Below are 20814 nucleotides of genomic sequence, written 5' to 3' on the forward strand. Positions count from 1 at the left end.
CCACTACCATGTGCTTGTATAGGAGGTCAGGAGGTCCTACAGGCAGAGCCATGTAGGCAGAACCACATCCTGGTTCCCTGACTCTCCCAGCACTCAGAAACTGCTCCCCACTGCAGCCTGGTGGCAGCTGGGGGAGCTGTGCAGGTGGCTGCCAGCTCCGGCCACCTCCCAAGGTGTCATAGAGGTCCCCTGGCCCCAAGGAGCATCACCCGGGGACAACATCCCCGCTGTGTCAGGCCCACGGCTACATCCTGCCTTGCTGCCTGTTTATTTAATCCCCCACCCAGTGAGCCTGATGCACCAGGGATGGTTTGCACACCCCCGGCTTCCCCGTGTCCCCTGGGGTTCCTCCTGTCCTGAGGTGAGCCCCCCTCCCACAGCAGAGGGGTTCTGCACTGCCTACAGCCACGTCTCCCCGGCCAGGAACCCCCCCACCTGCCCCGTAACATCCAGCTGGGGTAACCCGGGGTCCCTCTTTTAATGTCCATTCACGGCCATGAGGAGCCACCATCTGCTGTCACGTGCGCAGGGAGCGGTGCAAGAACACAGCGTGGGAAAACCGTGCAGGAACACGAAACTGCTCCAGCTCCAGATGGATTTATGGGGATGACTATTAGCTCTCCCACAACCAAGCTGGGGGATAAATGGATTAAAATCCCGCTCTTTGCTGGCATGTTGCTCTTTATTCCTGAGCTACTTTTCCCATCCATCCTGCTGGGGCTTGGCGACCATCTCGGATCCTTCCCTTGTCTCTCCCCACTGAAAAATATCCAGGGGTGGTGGGCATCTGTAGCTCAGCGGGATGCTTTGATGCCCAGCTCTCGGTCCATTGCCTGGAGGAAACGTTCATTGAGAAAAAGCATCTGCCCATGGGGCAGGAGACGATCCAGGAGGGCATCGGCGGCATCAGGACGGAGCAGGACGTCAGCGCCAGGGCTGAGCAGCCGCAGGGAGACAAGCAGGCGAGGAGCCAGGCGCCGCAGGGTGATTTCGGCCAAGGACAGATTTTCCTGGGGGTCACAAACCAAAGCAAAGGCGAGGGCCATCACTGATAACCAGACTACGGTCACCCGGTCAGGGAAGGGGTCTCCAGGGGGCATCTGGAAAAGCCCCCCCAGAGCATCTTGGAGTGACACCGGCTCATCAGGCAGCTGGGGGAGTTGTGGGGAGGACGGGCGGCCCAGGGATGACTGAAGCAGCTGGCACTGGGAAGCCACTTGTCTGGAAGAGAATAGGGGAACCCTTGTATTAAGGACCCCGGCATCATCCAGGGACAGAGTGACCCCCTCTATTGGAGGGACAGGGTCCCAGGGGTCCTGCCAAGCCCAGCACCCCTAAAATAGGCGTATCTGATGAATAAGGAGGGCCATGGTCCTGGGGTTCCCGCTGAGCCCCGGCCCCCCAAAAGGGGGCTGCCACAGTTCTGGAGGTCCCACTGAGTGCAGGCTCCCCTCAGGAAGGAAGGATGTCCCATAGTTAAGGGGCATCTCAGCCCTGGGGTTCCGGCAAAACCCAGGAGCCCCACCCCAACAAAAAAAAGGAGGCACATCCCTCCTTCCTGGTGATGCTGGTCACAGGGGTCCCACCGAGCCCAGCATCCCCAGGAAGGGGGTTCCCATGGAGGGCAATGTCGCCGCCCCGAGGCGGGGGGGGCTCTCCCGGCTACCTGGCCACGACAAGCAGCTGCTCCTTGCGGCGAAGGCGCTGCCGGGGACCCCCGGGAGGGGTTCCGGGAGGGGTCCCGAAGGCGCGCGCGTACAGCACGCGGCACGGGGCCTGGCTGGCGGGCCCGCCCTGCGACAGCAGCACGAAAGCCCAGACCATGGCCGGCACCGCGCCCCCCGGCCCGGCCCCCGCTCCGGCGGAAGGGAGCGACGGTGGATCAGGAAAGGAGCGACGGTGGGCGGAGGGAAGGGCGGAGGAGGCGCAAATGGCGGGTTACGATTGGCCAAAGCCCCGGGGCAGCGAGAGCTGATTGGTGGGTAGCGGCCGGTGGGCAGGGCAGGGAGGGTGCAAACATGGCTGGAGGCAGTACCCCTGAGCAGCGCTGTTCCGGCTGTGGGAGTCCCCCCTGCCCCCTCCCTACCCATCCCTGCCCCTGCCCCTGCCCCTACTCCTGCCCCTACTCCTACTCCTACTCCTACTCCTACCCCTGCCCCTGTTCCTGCCCCGGGCATAGCCGTGACCCACGCTTCCGTGCTCGGGGTCCTTCTTACGGGCGGGTGCCATGGCAACCCCTGCCTTCTCCGCGGCTCGTGCCCCGCCCTTGACCCGGCCGTGTCCTCCCCAGAGCCCCCGCCTTGTGCGGGAACACCGCGATGGCCACACCCGTGCCGGTACCGGGGGTTGCGGTTCCGCTCCGCGCCCACCGGACGGCGGCACCTTGCGAGGCCGGCGCTTCGCTCCCTCCCCGCCGCAGGTGCCCGGGACGGTGGGGCGTGCCCAGGGCTTTCCCCGGGCGGTTTGGACAGTGGCGCGGGGGTCCCGGCCTAGGGAACAGCTGCAGCTCGGCCGCTGAGGCTGGGAGTCCCCGGCAATGCTCCGCTTTCCACCGCTGTCCTCTGCACGGCCCCGCTCCTGGCTCAGCCTGCCCGGAGATGCTGCGGGGACTTGGCAGCTCCAGCTTGTTTGTGGCTCCAGCTCGTGGACGTCTGTGGCTACTTCCAGTTTGTTTGTGGCTCCAGCTCACTTGCAGCTTCAAGTTATTTGTTTCTGTCCCCAGTCTGTCTCAGGTCCAGCTCATGGATGGATCTGGTTTGTTCTTGCTTCCAGTACATTTTAGGCTCCACTTGGGTTTAATCTTCCTCAGCTTCATTCTCTCTCCAGCTTATTTGCAGCTCCAGTTTGTTTCCATCTGCAGTTGGTCTGTGGCTCCAGTTCATTTCCACTCCAGCTCATTACAGCTTGTGCTTGTTCAAATTATCTTGGCTTTTTAACAGGGCCGTAAATCAATCACTGTCATGACTTGAATAGGAATGGACATAATTGTACACTGTCTAAATATGGACTAAGCTTCAGGGACCAATGCAGCCAGACCCTCAGCCTCCAGAGGGGTTCCACACAAGTGCCACCATCCTGGTTCCCACCTTGATGAATAACAGGAGCGAAGTTCCAAATAACAAGATAAAGAACAAAGTGGTTAAGCAATGGAAGCAATAACCATGGAAATGTGGAAGACAGGAAATTGTTTGCCTAAGTTCATGAAGGAGGGAAACAAAGATAAAACCCTTCTTGTCTGGGACGTGTAATGATGAGATAGAAAAAACCCTGTTTTGACTGGTTCTGTGGTGACAACTTGCCCAGTGATGAATTTTGCTCCTTATAGTAGTAAAAAGCACACCCCAGCTCAGGACTTCCCCCCTGCCCACAAAAAGACCACCACTCACTGAGCATGTGCTATGATTTCTTGGGACACAATGGCTTTAATTTAAAGCAGAGAAAGGATGAGCCAATAACAACTTAGCCAAGTAGTGACTTCAGTGAGATATGCTAATAGCCTACAATTGTAACTGTATAAGTAGGCCTGCTTTTTTGTGTCTTGGGGTGCTGGATTTGGGAATCTACCACAGATCACCCCTTTCTGTGCAGAACGGTAAATTAAACTATGTGCCATGGCTGGAAAAAAAAAATCTCCTTTGTTACAGTGGCTGAGTTTGGTTGAGTCTCTGATCCTGTGTGTTAACCTATAGAAGCCCTCACCCTTTTCACCACACTGGTAATTCCCTCAGTAATTTTAATATAGGAAGATGATCAAGAAATGTTTGCACACTATTCTAGCAAGGAAGACAACTTTTTTCTTAAATGTAGAGCCCTGGGGCCTCAAACTGTGTTCAGTGGCTGCTGCTGTATCAAATTATTTTTCCTTGTTGCCATATCCATCCATTTGTACTTCCTATAAGATAATCACTGTCCCCTCCAGGAAGATTAGGGGCCTATAGGGCAGGTCAGTTCAGCTATAGGTAATTTCAAGGTAGTTCATGTTGTGGTGACTTCACTGGTTTTGCTCTTTCAAGCATTATATGCCAGCACTACTCAGAATCCAGCATCTAAAAGGGCTACAAGAGAGCTGGAGACAGGCTTTGGACAAGGGCATGTAGTGACAGGACAAAGGGGAATGGCTTCAAACTGACAGAAGGCAGGTTTAGATTAGATATTGGGAAGAAATTCTTCCCTGTGGGGATGGTGAGACACTGGAACATGTTGCCCGGAGAAAATGTGGATGCCCCATTCCTAGAATTGTTCAAAACCAGGTTGGATGGGGCTTGCAGCAACCTGGTCTAGTGGAAAATGTCCCTGATTATGGCAGGAAGGTTGGGACTAGATGATCTTTAAGGTCCCTTCCAACCCAAACCATTCTACAATTCTAAGATACAAACAGGTCTAGTTCTGTCTTCTGGGTGCCAAGCTTATGCAGTCATGTTTTCCTTATGACCAAACTAGTTTTCCTTCCATCTGAAACAGAAAACAGTAGGCTGAAGTAAAATTAAACCGAAAGAGAGGAATGAATCATTTCCCTATTTAGAATAGGACGAGGATTAAAAAAAAACCCAAACAAGAACAAAACAAATAAACCAACAACCCAACCCCAAAGCATAGAAGGATATTTTGGTAGTAACCTTGCCGGTACAGCTGCTAACATAAATATTTCCTGACAAAGGTGCATTTTATGAACAGTGTGTCACAGTTAACCCATGAAGACCTGTGCACTGAGAGCAAGGTTTGGGAAGCCATTACCTTTGGCTGCACTGATTTCAGGTGGGTTTGGCAATTTTATTTTGCTTCACTTCTGAAAAAAAAATCAGAAATTGCTTTTAGAAGTCTGGCAGGGAGGTGATGGCACTGGAGTGGCTGGAACCGGAGAAATCCAGCAAAACCTGAGCAAAATACTTCTTCAGTGCTTCAGGACTTAGTTTGGTAAGTGAAAGGAAATTCAATTGCACTCTTATGGCTCAGCCTCTTAACTAGGGAAAAGAATTCCCAGTGGTTTCTCTGAAGCCACTTCTCGCTAAGCAGATGACCAGCTCCAAGGAGAAGCTCTTGATTCAAAATAATATAGTTCCACCATTTTCTGAACAATGTGCTCTTACCTGCTTTTTTATGGGAAAAACTACTTTATGACAATAGAAATCCTCTTAGCTCATCAGTCTTTACTCTGAAGCAGCTTTTCTTGTGTTCTCTTTTCATCTTTGAGTTTCTTGGGTTATCCTTAGCATACAGTTACTGTCACATTTACAGAAGAGGTGTGTGCAGCAGGTTGAAGAAGCCGCCTCCCAGAAAACCAGCACAAGAGCCACCATTCAGCTTGTCCACTATTTCATTTTACAACCCCCTGCCTAATTTCTTGGTGGAAATCAATACCAAATGCCTATCTGCCTGTTGTTTTCGGGGAGAATCTTCCCCTCATCTGGCAGCACTGATGGTGAGGACCAGGACTAGTATGCCAGAAGGGAGCGTCGGTGAGCCTGTCGGTGACCGAGTGTCGCCCACTGCACACGTGAGCAGGAGCTCATGCCAGTTCTTCTGAAAAGGGGTTGTGCTTGTATGTGTATTCACAGACTTGTTTCCCCTGTTAATGGTAGATGATTTACAGGAGCACAGAGAAGAGGCTGCTCTGCAGCAGAAAATTTAAATGCTGTGTGACCTTGCTTTTTGAAGGGTCATTCAACCTTTGTGTTGTAACTTACCTTTATGGCTTTCAAGGCAACTATCTTATATATAAGGGGCAGAGGCCCCAAAGCCCTGTTTTGGCTTCCCACCTCCCCCCACTGGTTTTGGCTACTCCCATTTCCCATTCCTCCACAAAACCAGTAAAATACAAGTCATAGAAAATTTAACAAGACCTCTACCAGGGTTTTCCTACAAGTTACCTGCTTAGAATTCCCACTGTCATTACTGTAATCTGTGGCTTCCCCAAATTTGAGCTGTAAATATAACTACTTGCAGCTGGAACAGCATCTGCAAAACCACTTCTCTCCAACTGATAGTAACATGGGTTTGATTCAAACTTTGAATGACTGCTGTTACAAGGACTTCCAGCTCCTAAAATATTTAATGAAGTGACTGCTAAAAAAATACTGCAAACCTCTTGAGATGTGTATGTCATTTCCCAGTGTTAAAATAGCTGTTGCTTTAAAGGGATACACTGTTATAAATTTCCTCTTAGGACCCATTTGTTGCAAAGAGATCCAAATCCGCAAAACTGCATCAGTACTGTGAAGCTTGTTTTCTGAGCACTCTTCCATCTTGCCAACACACTCTGTCCCCAGGCATGGAAAAAGGGACTACCAGTTTGTCACCACTGCGTATGTCAGAGCACATCAAGTCCTATGAAGTAAATGCCATAGCAAAGCCATTCCTGCTCCTGAGAAGCCAGAACAGCGGGGACATGCTGCTGCATGCATTCTGCTTCTCATGCACCGTGTCCCAGGAAGCCTAATTTAACTAAGGAAAAGACTTGCAATCCTTATAAACCCTGTCTCCCAAGTGTTTTGGGAGAAACAGGTAACCTGGTCAGGCAGAAGGAGTCTGGTTGGATATAGATGATACAAGATGGAACCTTCAACAACAGAAGCACATCCCAGAGTGAGGAAGAGCACCTAAAGCACCGGGAGAGATGGAGAAAGAAATACCATGTAACCAACACAGATTTGCTCACTGCAAATTTTAACTCTGCAACATAAGCCACTCTGGGTCGTGTCCAATGCCTCCTGTGCAGCCAAGGGGTGAGGAAGAAGGCTGACGTGATGGTGAGGTGGATCCAAGCTGCCCACTGCTGTACGAAGAGCAGGGTGCTGGACTCAAGCTGATGATCTACACCTGAAGGGAATAAAAGCATCTCACCTCCCCGCAGATAACAAGTCTCTTTTATTAAAAGCCCCTTCAGTTTTAAACATTGTGATTAATTTCTGTCAGTCCCTGGAAGGCATCTCTGCCACACCATCAAGCTCATATGGCCAGAGCTATCCTACTTCTGTTACTCTTTCAAATCCAAAAAGGAGGCACAAATAAGGATTGAGGAAATGCTCAACAACATCCTCCCCACAAAAACCTCTTCCCTCTCTACAGCTGCCACCGCCATAGCTCAAGGACAGCCCAGCCTGTTGCTGCTGAGCTGCAACAATTCTGCTATTGTGAGATACTCAGAAAGCATTGCCCAGATCAGACCACCTCCCAAAAAAGCCTTTGTTTTATTTAAATCAAGAAAGCCATTTGTTTAAACCAAATCAATACAAATTTGGAACATCAGCTTCATGCTTTCTTTTGGAATTAAGTTAACGTTTTTAGTAGGGAAAATACTAAGTAATCAGAGAACCAAAATAGAAATGAGAAGACTCATTCCCAACTTCTGATCACTGCACCTTCCTAGAAACTCTTGTTCCAGCTCCTGGCCTCTGCTGCAGGCAAGGCTATGCTGGGACTCTGGTCTGCTCTGTTGATGCCTTGAGCTCTTTGGGGAACTCCTCGTCTCCCTGCCTACAGCTCCTCCAGCTGCTCCAAGCTCCTTTCATGCTCTCCCTACTAAAATACATGGGGACTACACTGCACTGGGGCTCCGGCCAGCTCCCAGCAGTTTTAATGCAAGCCATGTTCAGAAGCAGGGGGATGCTTGGGACAGCCTACATGATCCCAGCACAGATGTGAGACAGAGCAAGGTGGACCAATGCAGCATATATTGTTCAGACAGTCTGACTTTATGAAGGCTGCTGTTGTTCTGCCCCATTTCATCTAATTAAGTGTGCTCTGTGTGTGCTCCCTGGAAAGTTTCAGTACTGCACTTGCTGGCTGCTCTACTGCCTCTGTTATTTTATGTGGTAGAAACCAAGCAGTCATACTCTGAAGCTGAATGTGCTCCCAACACTTTTCTTCCAATACCTGGGTCTCTTGGGATTCAGTTTATCTCCTGTAAGATGGCTAATTGATTTGACCCCATTAATTTAATTTAATATACAGTCCCACTTCACCCTGGCAGAGGTTCTTCTGCCATGTCTGTGCCCTTTGTACCTCTACATTACTGCCCCACCAACTCTTCCTCCCACCTGCTGAGCCATGTCCTAGTACGCTTGTTCCTTAGACTCTCAAGATTTTTGCAGAAGGACATGAATAATCCCACTGGCTTAATCTCCTTGTAGCCTCATGGCTACATTTCCCAAGAGTTTGTCCAGGAAGCCTGTGCCACCCCTAGCCAACCACCCCTCTGCTCTGGTCTTGCACCTCACACATGATTGTCAGCCTCCCTGTGGTCACCAAAAGCACTGCCAACCAATCTCCCGATCTCCTTGAGTTTATCCAGATAAGATAAGGAAAAGAACTGGTTTCAAGGTCTTTAGTCTACATTTCTGTTTTCTCATTTGGTATCTTCCTAAGTGACAGGAGAGTTCCCATTTTTTCAGTGAAATCCCTGTTGTAAATCCATGAGCACATAGCACAGCTGGGTGGGTGTAAGTACCTCACCAGCGTGCACCAGGCACAAGCCAACATCCTGGGCAGGAACAGGAGTGCTCCTTCTCCCCATCCACTTCATCCTGTCAGGCAGGGATGTCCCATGCCAGGCTCACCACGTGGGCAAGGTGCATCAGCAAGATGTGTCAGACCGGGAGCTGTCTCAGACACTGACCATCCACGCTGTCTTTCTTCAAACCAGCTGCTCTACTTATGCTCCCTTGACTTGCTCAGAGGCTGCCTTTGATGGATGGGAGCACCCCAAAATTCCCACTCCCACCTCAAAAGCAGAGCCAAAAGTCCTCCCCATCTTTCTTTGGCAAAACAAGGCAAGCTAGGCTTTTGATCATCAAAGTTTTCCTGTTTGGAAGGAGGAGGAGCCGTCTAGTCATGGGTTCATTGATTCCTTGCCCAGCAGGAATGTTTGCTTGGGCACAACTCAGCCGCACCTCTGATGACTAACAGGCAGTGCTCTCTCTCTTTGATATACTATCAGCTGGGTTTATCAGAGTATCAACACAACCTCCCCACTCCTGGACTCTCCCCTTCTAGCCAGCTCTCCTTGCAGAGCAGGCAGGGGCTGCGTGGGAGCTGAGCTTACCTCTTATTTCAAGGAATCTTAACAGCAGGTTTTAAGCTATTTATTTACTTTTTTGGTCTGCGCAGGAAGTCTGAGCTAAAAAAAAAAAAAAGACAGAAGCATAATTGCTCTGGCGTGCCTGCATTCCTACTTCAGGCTCAGACGGGCAGGGACTCTTTCTTGTTGGAGCCAGGAAGAGGATCTTATCCCTGGAGATCACCGCCACAAACGTGTGTAACTGAAACCTGCAGCCATGCTGAAACAGATATTATCAGACATGTACATCGATCCTGACCTGCTGGCAGAACTCAGCGAGGAGCAGAAGCAGATCCTCTTCTTCAAGATGAGGCAGGAACAGATCAGACGGTGGGAGGAAAGAGAAGCTGCTGCGGACAAGGCTCCAGCAAAGAAGCCGCTGCCAAGAAAAGGTAAGTCTTTGCCTCCTGGCTGCTTCACCCTCTGACACATATCTGGCCTAGTCAATTGGTCCCTAGAAATAGAAGGTAATGTATCTTAGAGTAATTTCTTTTCCCAGGGACATATAACAGGCTTATCTCCAAACCGTAACTAAACCCACCTGCAATGGGGTAGTTTTGGCCAGACACACTATGGTTTTACTCCCTCACCCAGACACTCTGCCCTTGACCAAATTGCTCAGCTTCCCTAGCTGGGAAGACAGGGCTTATTTGCCCCCAGGAGATGCATCTCATTAAGTTTCCCACTAAATGGGGCCTCTGTCTTTAACATAACCAGGGATTTGAATATCTCTCCTGAGGCATCAGATCTACAGTTCCCACTGAGACTTCAGATCTGAAGTTCCCTTGCCAGGATTACACAGCATGCTGACTGCTAGGAAGATAGCACTCTTCTCCCAGCTCTCCCCCACAGTGCTCTGTTTGCAGGTGGTTCACCCTCACACAGTTTGGGGAGGGCAGTGACCAGTAATTAAAATAAGAAAATAAACAGTAGTGAGCCTTCTCCTTTGCCCCCAGACTCAGACTTCCTTCACTGACCTGGCTTCAACAGCATGAAAAAAAAAAGTGAAGTGTGGGCTGCCTCCCAGCAGAGCTTTCCCCATGTATGGTTGTCTTTGGACAGGCTCTGTCATCAACAGCAGCCAGTAGGGCACAGCAGGTGGGACACAGACCCTGCTATCCAGCAAACAGCATTTGCCAAAGAGCTGCTTCTTTTCCAGCCAATGGGAAGTCGGTGACATGGAAACTGGGTGCTGACAATGATGTCTGGGTCTGGGTGATGGGCGAGCATCCTTCAGATAAACCATACGCAGCCATCTGTGAAGAGATCCAGGCACAAAGAGCAGAGCGCTTGGCAAGAGAGCAAGGCAAGGAGGGCAGGTAAGCACCCTTCAGCTGGAGGACTGAGTGGGCCGACATGGAGGAGAAGGCTTTTCTAGAGACCCAGAGGCTAGAGTCTTCTCTGGGGGGGGTGCTGTGATTACTACTGTCACACTGGACTTGGCAAAGATTGGCTTTCTGTGGGGTCACGCAATGCTGGCAGAGACCAGCTCCTGCCTGAGACTTGCTCCGGCTCATTGAGCCTCCCGTGATGTGGCTCCCACACGGGACACTCTGCAGACCACAGGAAATGCCAACACTGTTGTTGAGGCAGGTGGTGAGCTTGGATTGTACTGATTCACTGACAGGTGCCGGTGTGCAGCCTGACAACAGTTGCTCACCACAAGTCATTAAATTAATTACTGCATCTATCTGATTTGGAGATATAAGTGCCCATACGCACATGGCTTCAGTGCAGCACTGCTCTGCTCACATGCAGCTTCTTTGCAAGGTGCTCACGGAGCAGAAAGTGACTCCCTCAGGTTCCTAAGTCCTCTTTCTTGCATTTCAGAGAGACTGACTCTTCTATAACATGGTCCCCACACCCACAACCAGGACTTCATGGGAATAAGAAAAGCACTGTGGAGACAAAGGAGGAATGTGGGAGAAAAATGACTGATACAACAACAGGGAAAAGCCAGGAGCTCACAAAGGTAGTTTTCCCCTTTTCCCATAACTATCAGAAATACATGTTTTGAGATCTAGGAACTGCAGCAAATCCTGGTTGCTGTAAATAGAAATCTGAAGAAAAAAAGCTGTTAAGGCTTTCCTTCTGTAGTCAGAGAAGAAGCCATGCTGTTACTTCCTTCCTTGGGACTCAGGAGGTCTCAGGTAGGAGAGATCTGCTCTGCAGCAAGAGATAAGTTACTCTGAATTCCTTTGCTTCCGTTCTCCGTGGGTAAAATGAGGGGTGCAGTAATTTCCCTCCTGCACTGTGGCTGGTTTGGATGGCTTTGGGGGCAAGACCAAGCAGGCTATCCCAGCATCTGCACATGCAAGGTCACAGCTCTTAGACAAATTACCTACTTTTATTGAAGAACAAATGAAGATAATTTTACCAGCATCATCTGACATGCATATTTTAGGTGGTTCTTAGGTTTTTTGGTCTTCTTAAATCGTTAGAAAACAGCTTATGACCCTGACAGCACAGGACAATTTGAAATGTAGTAACTACACTGCCTGGTTTCCTGTGGTGTTTCATTACAGAAATATTTTTCTCCAGCAATAAATACATTTCTACTTTTTAACTGGCTACAAAAAGCCATTTGAAGAGAACTACCCATGCAACCACAGTTGAACAGAAGGAACAGAACACCCTGCCAATTTAATGGGAGAAGTCCAAACTCATTCAGCAGTTTTCATTCAGCCTTGAATGAACTTGTGCGAGTGTATATTCTTTTATCGTACAGCCACCCCATATTTTGGTATAAAAAGCACGATAACAGAAGGTTGGGTTTTGGCAACATGCTCTCCTGCTGCTACCAAAATAGTGAAGGGAATTTGGAGTGGCTGTTTCCTTTATCGAAAGCCTCTGAGTCACATGGGGTTTTTCTCCACACTGTTTGCTGAAGTTGAGCAACTGTGTGGGAGATTTTTTTTTTTCAAAGGAAGTTATTAGTCACAGCTAAAAAAAAAAAAAATAAAATAATAAAAAAAATAACCACCAAGCTACCACCAAAAATCTAATTCCAAAAGATCTAGTTCCCATTTAACATAAGGGATCCAGGCATTGTGCTTTTTCTGTTGCAGGGAACAGACAAAGATCTAAGAAAAAAAGCAGTTTCACACACACACCCCCTCCTGGAGGAGAGGGAAATTGTGAAGCTGTGTTCATATTAAATATTAGCCTAGTAGGTGACAGAGCTAAAACAAAGCGTGTCCTTGGTAAGCAGTGTAGTACAGTTACCTCATTACTCACTGTGCCGTGGGAGCAGTCAGGGTCCAATGGGGAGGTGGGTGGGTGTTTACTCAAAGACAAATCTAACTGTTCACCTTCAAAGTCAGGTCTCAGCTAGCGACTGCTGTCAGGGTAGCCAGACTGGTTTGCAGGGGAGAGCAAACAGGAGATATGCAGCTAGTTGGGTCAGTCTGTCGAGCAGGAGTTTGCAACACCCCAGCCACAGCCACAAACAGGCACAGGCTTGTAAAGTTGTGGATGGCAAGTTCTGCAAGGGATTGATTTAGGGGGAGGGAGGAAAGAGGCTGCTCCCTGGAAGCACTTGGGGGCATTGCTTAGCAAATCTAGACATGCTTATGGCAATCCGACACCCCTGAGGTCTCCTCATGTGGGATGTTAGGCCTAATGTGATGGAAAACCAAATATTTGTCAGAGAGGGCTGGCAAAATTTGTTAACAGATGTCATGACTGCCTCTGCATTATACATCTATTGCTCCAAAAGAAGAGCAACTGTCCTAACATCACATTTATTTCTCACCACTCTTTTGCTCTGCTCAGAGGGGAACCAGAGATGTTCACCAGATGCTGGCAGACTGTCATATGAGAAAACTTAGCTTTCAAAAGGTAAGTGGCAACCTACGATGCTCTTGACACATTGAGTGGGGCTCCAGCTTTATCCTAGAGTCCCAGTCAGCCTCAAAGCCTCATCTGACCTAAGAATGTTCTCACATCTTGGACCAGTGTTGCCATACTCCTCATGTACAGTGTGACAATTTGGTGGTGATACAAAGCAGGCCAGACTGGCAGACTGGGGAGTAGCACAAGGAGATGCTCCTGATGATTTCTGGTAGACTGTTTTCCCTCACTTCCTCTGTTGTCACCTGCAGTAAAGACAGAGAATCTGTATGTTGTTGAAGTTGGAGAGATTCACAATACTGAACAGAGTTCCCAGTATTTCAAGGTTAGCTAAAAAGTAGGATTAAAACTTGCCTTCAACAAAGCTGAACGTACTGTTTCTTTCGCAGGCAAAGGAAGCACAGAGAAAAAATTCCGAAGAGACCACAGACCCCCAGGAGGCAATACCACACAGTCACCCCAGCACAGAGAGCCAGAGAACATTGCAGAAATCGGATGAGAATGAGCCTGAATGGCAGGAATTCTGTAAGATCTTAGGATAACTTTTTCCTATGAGGCTTGAGAAATCCTAGGGCTCTGTGGGGTCATCTCAATCCTTCTGCTGTCACAATGGAATTGAATAATAGGTCGGTGGGTGGAGAGTATTGCCAAGAAATACAGCACTGCATTTTTGGAAATATTTATGAGTCCACGCAGCCTTGAGACTAGAGCTGGGCAGGGAAATGGAAAATTTTTCCTACTGATACTATATTAAAACAAACAACAAAGGAACCACATGAGTATGGACAGGATAATTAATCCTAAACTAGAAGCTGGCCATTTGTAGGGCTTTGCAGTAACCATTGCTCTTGAGGACAAGGATTATGGGTGACAGGAACTAATTAAAAAGAGCTTCCCTATCATCCAAGTGTGGTCCCATCTAAGCAGAGCCCTGCTGCATTTTCTTATGTAATGAATCCCAACGATAGGAAGGAAAATGGCAAACAGTAAGAGACTTGCAGTAGCAGCCATCACTGCTGCCAAATACTTCCTGAGGGAGAACCTGATCCATTTTTTTTTCCCAGTTCTTCCCCTGCTGCTCAGTAGATGGCAATGCTTTACCACCAGTTGTTTCCACTTCAGGCTAGGGGTTCTATTTTCCTGACTGATTAAAAAAAAAAAAAAAAGAGAGAGCTGTTTACTCTTGCAGGCTCCAGGGTAAGGTGGACCTAAACAACCCTCCCACCCTCCAAAATGGATCAGCCCTTTCAAATCCTTGAAAAGTTCGATTTGAGGTCATTTCAGCAGCTTTAATTCCATATGGCCTGCCCCCCACCAGCTTACAGAAATCTGTATCTGAACCAGGAGTCAGCATCTGAAACAAAACCAAGAAGTCTCTAAGTACAAAGGGACCTGCTATCCAGAAAAAAGCCGGATTTTTAATGTCTTGAAGGAATAAACACTGTACCCTGTTAAGTGGCAGATGCCACTTAACACGTGGGAGACACATGGCAAATGGTCTCACAACTGAGTGAATCTTTCAGCTTGTGAAATGGGTTATTCTTCCACTTCATCAAGCAGGAAGATGGCCAAAGGGCAGCAAGCTTTAAACTTGCCTGCTTGTTCACTCCTCTAGGACTCCTTTTTTGTTCCAGTGCGGAAATCCAAGGCAGCAGATGAGAAGAGACGCTCCCTTGCACGGCAAGCCAGGGATGACTACAGGAGGCTTTCACTGCAGGGCATCCACAGAGGGAAGCAGGCAGATATTTCCAAGGGTGCTGCAGCAGGAGATCGGCGACCACTCCAGTATCCACCTCTCCCCCCCAAGCCTAAACTTCTACCTCCTGTGACAGCAAATGGGAGAGCGATTAGGTAAGGAAACCCCTGTGCCCTGTGGAGGGGAGAAAGGATGAGATTCTTCTGCTCTAGCACGGGATGGTTGATATGGGAATGGTTAGCTCTCCTTGTGTGGAAGAGACACCGCACAAGATAAAATACAGAGCCTAGGCTATGTTCCAGCCTAGGGTGTGATGAGGCCTTCAGGTGTCTACTCCTGAAGGTTTATTTCATAGAGTGTCCTAAGCCTGGAGTGCATATAGCTTTTATGATGCCAGATGTCTGCTAAAAACCATATTCTACACAGCTGCACTACTGTAAGCTGCCTGTTTATGGATGTCCTTGAAATCCTAAGCAAAAGGTAAGTTCAGTGCAAGGACTCAGAACCTATTTGAGCTTGATGTACAAACCACGGTCTTTTCTAACAGGAAAGAGGGAATCCAGAGGACTGTCTCCAATTCCACTGAAGAAAGCATCATCAAGTGGTTCAAAGAGGAGCAATTCCCTCTCCGAGCTGGCTATCTGAAAACCACGGACACAATAGCACCTTGGTTCCATGGTGAGTCCTGAGCATTCCCACTCCAACCAAACTGTTTAAGGAGTTGTTTCTGTTAAAGTGGCTGCTAACACAGGATGGGCCCAGGAGTAAAGCTCCTGCTATGCTGGAATCAGTGTACAACAAACTGCAATGCCATCCTCTCTCATAACACAGAAACTGTCCTTTCAATCCCTCTATGTTTGTCATCCATAGCTGGCCAAGTCTGGAGCAGTTAACACAGAGCAATTAGCCTGTGGCCATGGTCTGTTACTAGCAATGGCAGTACTGTTCTTCCTGGGCTACTGGGCAAGAAAACAAGGGATGGGAGTGCCACAGACTGGGTTTAGAGTAGTGAAGTAGATTTCTTGTGAGAACTGTTCTGCCCAGTCCTGCACAAATTGCTTTTCTCCCTTCAGTTCTGTGTTTTGATTTTGGACAGGTATCCTAACCTCTAAGAAAGCAGAGGAGCTTCTGGATAAAACAGTACCAGGGAGTTTTCTGATCCGGGTCAGTGAGAAAATCAAAGGCTATGTGCTCTCCTATCGATCTGTGGAAGGATGTAAACACTTCCTCATTGATGCGTCCAGTGATTCCTATAGCTTCCTTGGAGTGGACCAGCTGCAACATTCAACACTGGCTGACCTTGTAGACTACCACAAGGTAAATATCTATCAATACATTCATTAAATGTTTAGTTGCCTCAGGGCACTCCAAAATAAGAAAGAATAGATGCAGTTATTTTGAAGTAGGTAACTAGACCCATTTTAACTGCTGTTGGGTGTTAACTGCTGTGTGCTGCTCCAGGAAGGGTATGTCAGCCTGATCAGTACATCTAAAATGGCCTAACACGTCTCAAACATCTTAGATCTGACTCATTCACTCCAAAGCACACAGAATACCTTGCACACAGGGCTCGAGTTACTTTCCTGCTACTTAGAAATGTTGCTCAAATGAGAGGTGACAGCATATAGACTCCTTTCTTTTGTACCTTCTGTGGTTTTGTGGTTCTGGCAAGTTGGGTAAACAGAAAATCCTGCTTGCATCCAGCTTCAGCATGAAAGAGAACAACGTATCTTTATAATCTCAAAGCAGACAAGGTGTGATACTGAGCAAAGATGATAAAAAAATAAAAGGGAAGGAAGAAGGTTGGCAGATTTGGCAACAATAACAGTAGTGTCTACCAGCACTGACTACAGTTACATGGGCTCCAAGGAGAGCCAGATGGATTGTTTATTCCTTCACTGTAAGATCTGCCCAGGAATGAGACTTTTTCTTACAGGTTCATTTAAAAATCCCTGTTTCTTTTCAATAAGTGCCCAACCTAATACAGATATGGCTAAACAAAATTCGAAATGAGGACAATATTTATATTCATTTGCTCTATGAAACTCCATCTGGGCTGCCTGAACTTGCTTCTTGCATGGTTTTCACAGTTCAGGCTGGAATTACGGAAAGTGGGAGCTACACAGCTATTGATTCCAGATCCAGGGGATTTAAAGCCTGGTTGAGCATAGCTACATCAAAGATAGAGCCGTGCCCATAGTCTGCAATGAATCCTACAGAGCCCCTGCACTACAGCAGATGTGGGCAGGCTAAACCCACTTTGCCAAAGTGTCCCAGTGGGTTCTGCTTATTACCCACTGGGTGACCATGAAAAAAGGCAAGTCCCCACCATGCATCTGCTGCCAGGATGGAGAACAAGATTGGAAGCAGAGACTGTACTATCAGGGAATTCCCTGGTTAGAACAGGATTTGCCTGAGCAGAGGGTATGTGCTCACTCCAGGATCCACCTCCCACAAACACAGCCAGAAGCACACGGTCCTGCTTTCCTGCACGCTGCACAGTCCTTGCTCCAGCACTTTCTAGGCAGGGCACCACTTCATCTCACAGAAGCTGTAGTTTCCTACAAAATGAGCACAGCTCTTTCTGAGAAATGCCAGAGTTCTGTGTCACTGAGTTATGGCACTGAGCACAGACATTTGTTATGAAGACAGAGGACACCCATTTGAGTTGTCCCCCAAGTGCCTCAGGGCATTGAGTTGGATCACACAGCGGCATGAATGAGGTCACACCATAACAGAGGCAGGGAGACTGCTGTCCAACCCATGAGGTTGTGACAGGTACGGTCTGTTTGAAAACTGGTGTTTGATCATATCCTATATCAACAGGACGAACCCATCACTTCCTTGGGGAAGGAGCTGCTGCTGTACCCATGTGGCCAAGAGGACCAAGAGCCAGACTACATCTCTCTCTTTGCGTGAACCTCCCAGTCTCACTGCGCAGTCCCAGGCTTGTATTCACAAAGACTGAACTTGGAACTGGAGCTGCTGATACTCACCTGAAACCCTAAGTGCCTCTATTTTATATCCTTCAAAATGAAGCAGTAGGAGGATAAGTACTGTTGTGGGTTTATCACATCAACTGAGTGAAGGATGCATCAGCCCAGCAAGCTGCAAAGCACCTGGATGTATCCCACACAATGGAGTAAATGACTTGATGAATAGTCAGTTGAACAGGAGATACTGCCACAGATTTTCAGTGGGTTTTTGCAGATTTTTTTCAGGGACTTCTGTATTCAAGCGGCCTTTTGTTCTTGAATGCAAGGTTGTGTGCCATCTGGGAAATAGATTAGTACCTACAGTTGAATGAGATCATACCTTCCTGAAGGCACATAACAACTTGGAGAGGTGAATCAATCTTGATATGTAATTTGCATAATGTGAAGCTTAATTCTGTAAAATGCTGTGTCCTTGAAATGAAGGACAATCAGACTGAACATCCAAGCAAACCCTGAGTGCCTTTCAGTGAAAGGTGCTCTCTGTGATGATGGATTTTCATGAAGAGTACATTTTTTAAATTCCTCTAGCCTCTGCATATAGATCCTCACTCTTTTAACCTGTATTTAAATCCCACACAGACCTTCCTGCATTGAGAGGGATTAACCTTTTGAAAGGGAAAGAAGGGACAGAGGTATTTGTATAAAGACTACCACAGGTACAGAGCATAAAAAATGTAAGAAGCAGCACCCATATCAGTATTAATACAGTTTACAGAAGAGTGTTTACCAGTAAAGAATGCTATTTTCCAAAATGGAGCTATTTATTGCAAGTTGTGTCCGGATTGCCCAGATGCATCTGATGCAAACTTCATTACAGAACTTGTTCTTTCAATGTTATATTCTCTCTTCTTATCTGTTACACTGCTCTTTAAATACATCATTCAGAATATTGGGGGAGAGGCTGGACAGAATCACATAACAAATTACTCCTGAGATCCCCTGATGTTGCACATGACAAGCTCTACAGCTTGTTGTGGTGTGAATCTGCTAAGAGAGTGTTTTAGAGATGCTATCCTCAAATAGTGAACAACAGTCAATCTTGTTTCAGTTGTTTACCTGTTTTTACCTCTTTTCTTTTTTTCTGTTAGATCAGGGCTATTCTGCTTAACTTGAAGGAGCAGTCAAAACCTTAGTCTTAGACTGATCTGTGTTTTGTGGGATATAGATTAAAAGAAATCGTAATCATCTGGTCTTAAATTTACAACTACACTGACAGGCAATTTCCATTCAAGGAAAGGGGAAAACTGCACTCTAGTTACAGCAGGTGTACTTTGCTAGAAATAAAGCCTTAGTGTAAACTGAGATTCTGAATCTAATGACACTCTGGCACTGCAATTGACTTAATGAGCTTCTTGAGCATTATATCATATGTATCAAAGAAATAACTTCAACATAATCTGCAGCAGTCAGGAGAAGGAGTATTAGATTATTTATAGGGGGGATAAATCCCTCCTTCCCTCTTTATGAACTGTTTATTTTAAAAATATGGCCAAAACAAAATGTCCTTCAAACACCCTAGAGAAAAGCATCTGCTCTGATGTGGAGAATGTGCCATAGTTGTTATCCTGCAGAAGAAAAAATCATGAAGTGTTTTGCATACCTATGGACTGGTAAAGACAGAGGAAAAAGTCTAAATGCATCTAAAAAAGGCATTTTGAGAGACAGGGTGTTAACTTGTATAAATAAGGTCCAGGCTGATCTGGCATGGATGCAGCAGAACTTAATCAATTTTAGCTCTAAGATCTATAGTAAAACTCCTCAGGGTTTGCCCTGCTTAACAGTGGACCAGTAGCTTCACACAGCTTTATATTAAACTACTTATTTGCAAATGTTCTCTCAATACAGCCCAGGAAAAACCACTATCCATGTTCACATCTATCTCATGTTTGAGACATGCCTCAGTTTTTCAAAGATTCCCAGCTTCACCTGTCTTCTGTGAGAAAAGAAGCGTGAAGTTTTGTACCTACATATTTAGATCACTGCACTGACTGCAAAGACAGATATCTTGCCACAATAGATGCTTGAGACCGGCTCTTCTATTGTTCCAAAATCTAATTGCCAAAAAAATCTGTGGAGTAAGGATAATGTGCTTCACATAACTTGTGAAACTTAATGGAGTCTTGATGACACGCTTGCTAAGGTACCCAAAATAATGAAGAGTTGAATTTAAAAGTGTCCAGTGCTTAGCACTGGAAACTAATGTAGGTTTGAAGGGACCTGTGGAGATCATCTTGTCTAGCCCTGCTCTACAAGTGTGGCCAATCTCAAAGTTACATTAGGTTACTGAGCAATTAGGGAAACCCCAGGGAAGACAGTGAAAAAAACCTATCTCAGAAATAGTTGAGGCTAGGCTTGAGGCAGGCTATGATTATGAAACTCTCATAATATGCAACAGCCAGTTTCAAATTCAGGTTAACTGGGACTGTTGGAACAGCTGTCTTGGAGCAGCTGAGTTACCATAACTTTCATATGCACTCAACAAGCCATGCCTGTCTCCTCCTACTGCATAATATTTGTAAAGTCACTTCATCAAAACAAAGCCCTTTATAAATAACTTATCATGTGTTCTGGGAACAAAACAGTTCTTTGAGTGATTGCTGAAGTTTCTATGATAAGTGATGTATTTTGGGGTTAAGTATACAAAGTTTTCATTCTTTTTGTACTTTGGCAGTGTTTTGGACCCTTTTGATGATTTGCAAGAGGAGTGCAGTGCAGATCATTTACATCCAACAAAAGACAAACACATATAAACATGTGTCAAGGGAAAAGGTACTTATAGTGGCATGGTCTCTGTCTGCAGGTTCTGCATGCAGTGCTTTCAAAAGAGGCTCACAAGTGCTCTTCCTATTGCACAGTGGCACATCAAAAAGTGGTTCATTCATTGTTCAGTGCTATCTTTCATATTTCTTCCCCCAGCTTTTGCAAGACAAAAAACAAATCAGAATCTGTTTCAGACTGCCTTGTATTAACCTGAAGCTATAAAACGAAGGGACTGCTCAGAGAAACAGCATTTAGGTAAACAAATGGGATTTCCAAGCCCATGCAGTTCTTGTTGACTGGTATATATTAAAATGATAAATAGCAGTCAACACTAAAAGAAAATGCTTTATAAGAGCAGTAACTCAGACTTTCAACAGTTTTAGGCAATTGAAAAAAATCTATTAGGAAGATTACAAATTTTTAGGATTAGTACCTATAATTATCATAAGAGAATT

At 46.8% G+C, this 20814-nt stretch overlaps 2 protein-coding genes across 2 annotated transcripts; one reads left to right on the top strand and one right to left on the bottom strand.

Annotated features, from left to right (window-relative positions):
* Window positions 1-649: 649 nt before the first annotated feature.
* AP5S1 (adaptor related protein complex 5 subunit sigma 1) lies at window positions 650-1847 on the bottom strand. Its single transcript, XM_027893353.1, has 2 exons — window positions 1667-1847; window positions 650-1221 (listed from the first exon to the last, which is right to left on the bottom strand). Exons 1-2 carry the CDS (start codon window positions 1822-1824, stop codon window positions 795-797), a joined length of 585 nt encoding a protein of 194 aa, XP_027749154.1. The 5' UTR covers window positions 1825-1847; the 3' UTR covers window positions 650-794.
* Window positions 1848-8429: 6582 nt separating this feature from the next.
* SH2D4A (SH2 domain containing 4A) lies at window positions 8430-17605 on the top strand. The gene is made up of 9 exons (XM_027893341.1): window positions 8430-9447; window positions 10215-10374; window positions 10886-11027; window positions 12830-12895; window positions 13297-13432; window positions 14542-14758; window positions 15151-15281; window positions 15700-15920; window positions 17430-17605. Exons 1-9 carry the CDS (start codon window positions 9273-9275, stop codon window positions 17520-17522), a joined length of 1341 nt encoding a protein of 446 aa, XP_027749142.1. The 5' UTR covers window positions 8430-9272; the 3' UTR covers window positions 17523-17605.
* The last annotated feature ends 3209 nt before the right edge of the window (window positions 17606-20814 follow it).

Source organism: Empidonax traillii, unplaced genomic scaffold (genome assembly GCF_003031625.1).
Source record: "Empidonax traillii isolate 1590-97213 ecotype Southwest subspecies unplaced genomic scaffold, ASM303162v1 scaffold386:size1297806, whole genome shotgun sequence".
NCBI classification, from domain to species: domain Eukaryota; kingdom Metazoa; phylum Chordata; class Aves; order Passeriformes; family Tyrannidae; genus Empidonax; species Empidonax traillii.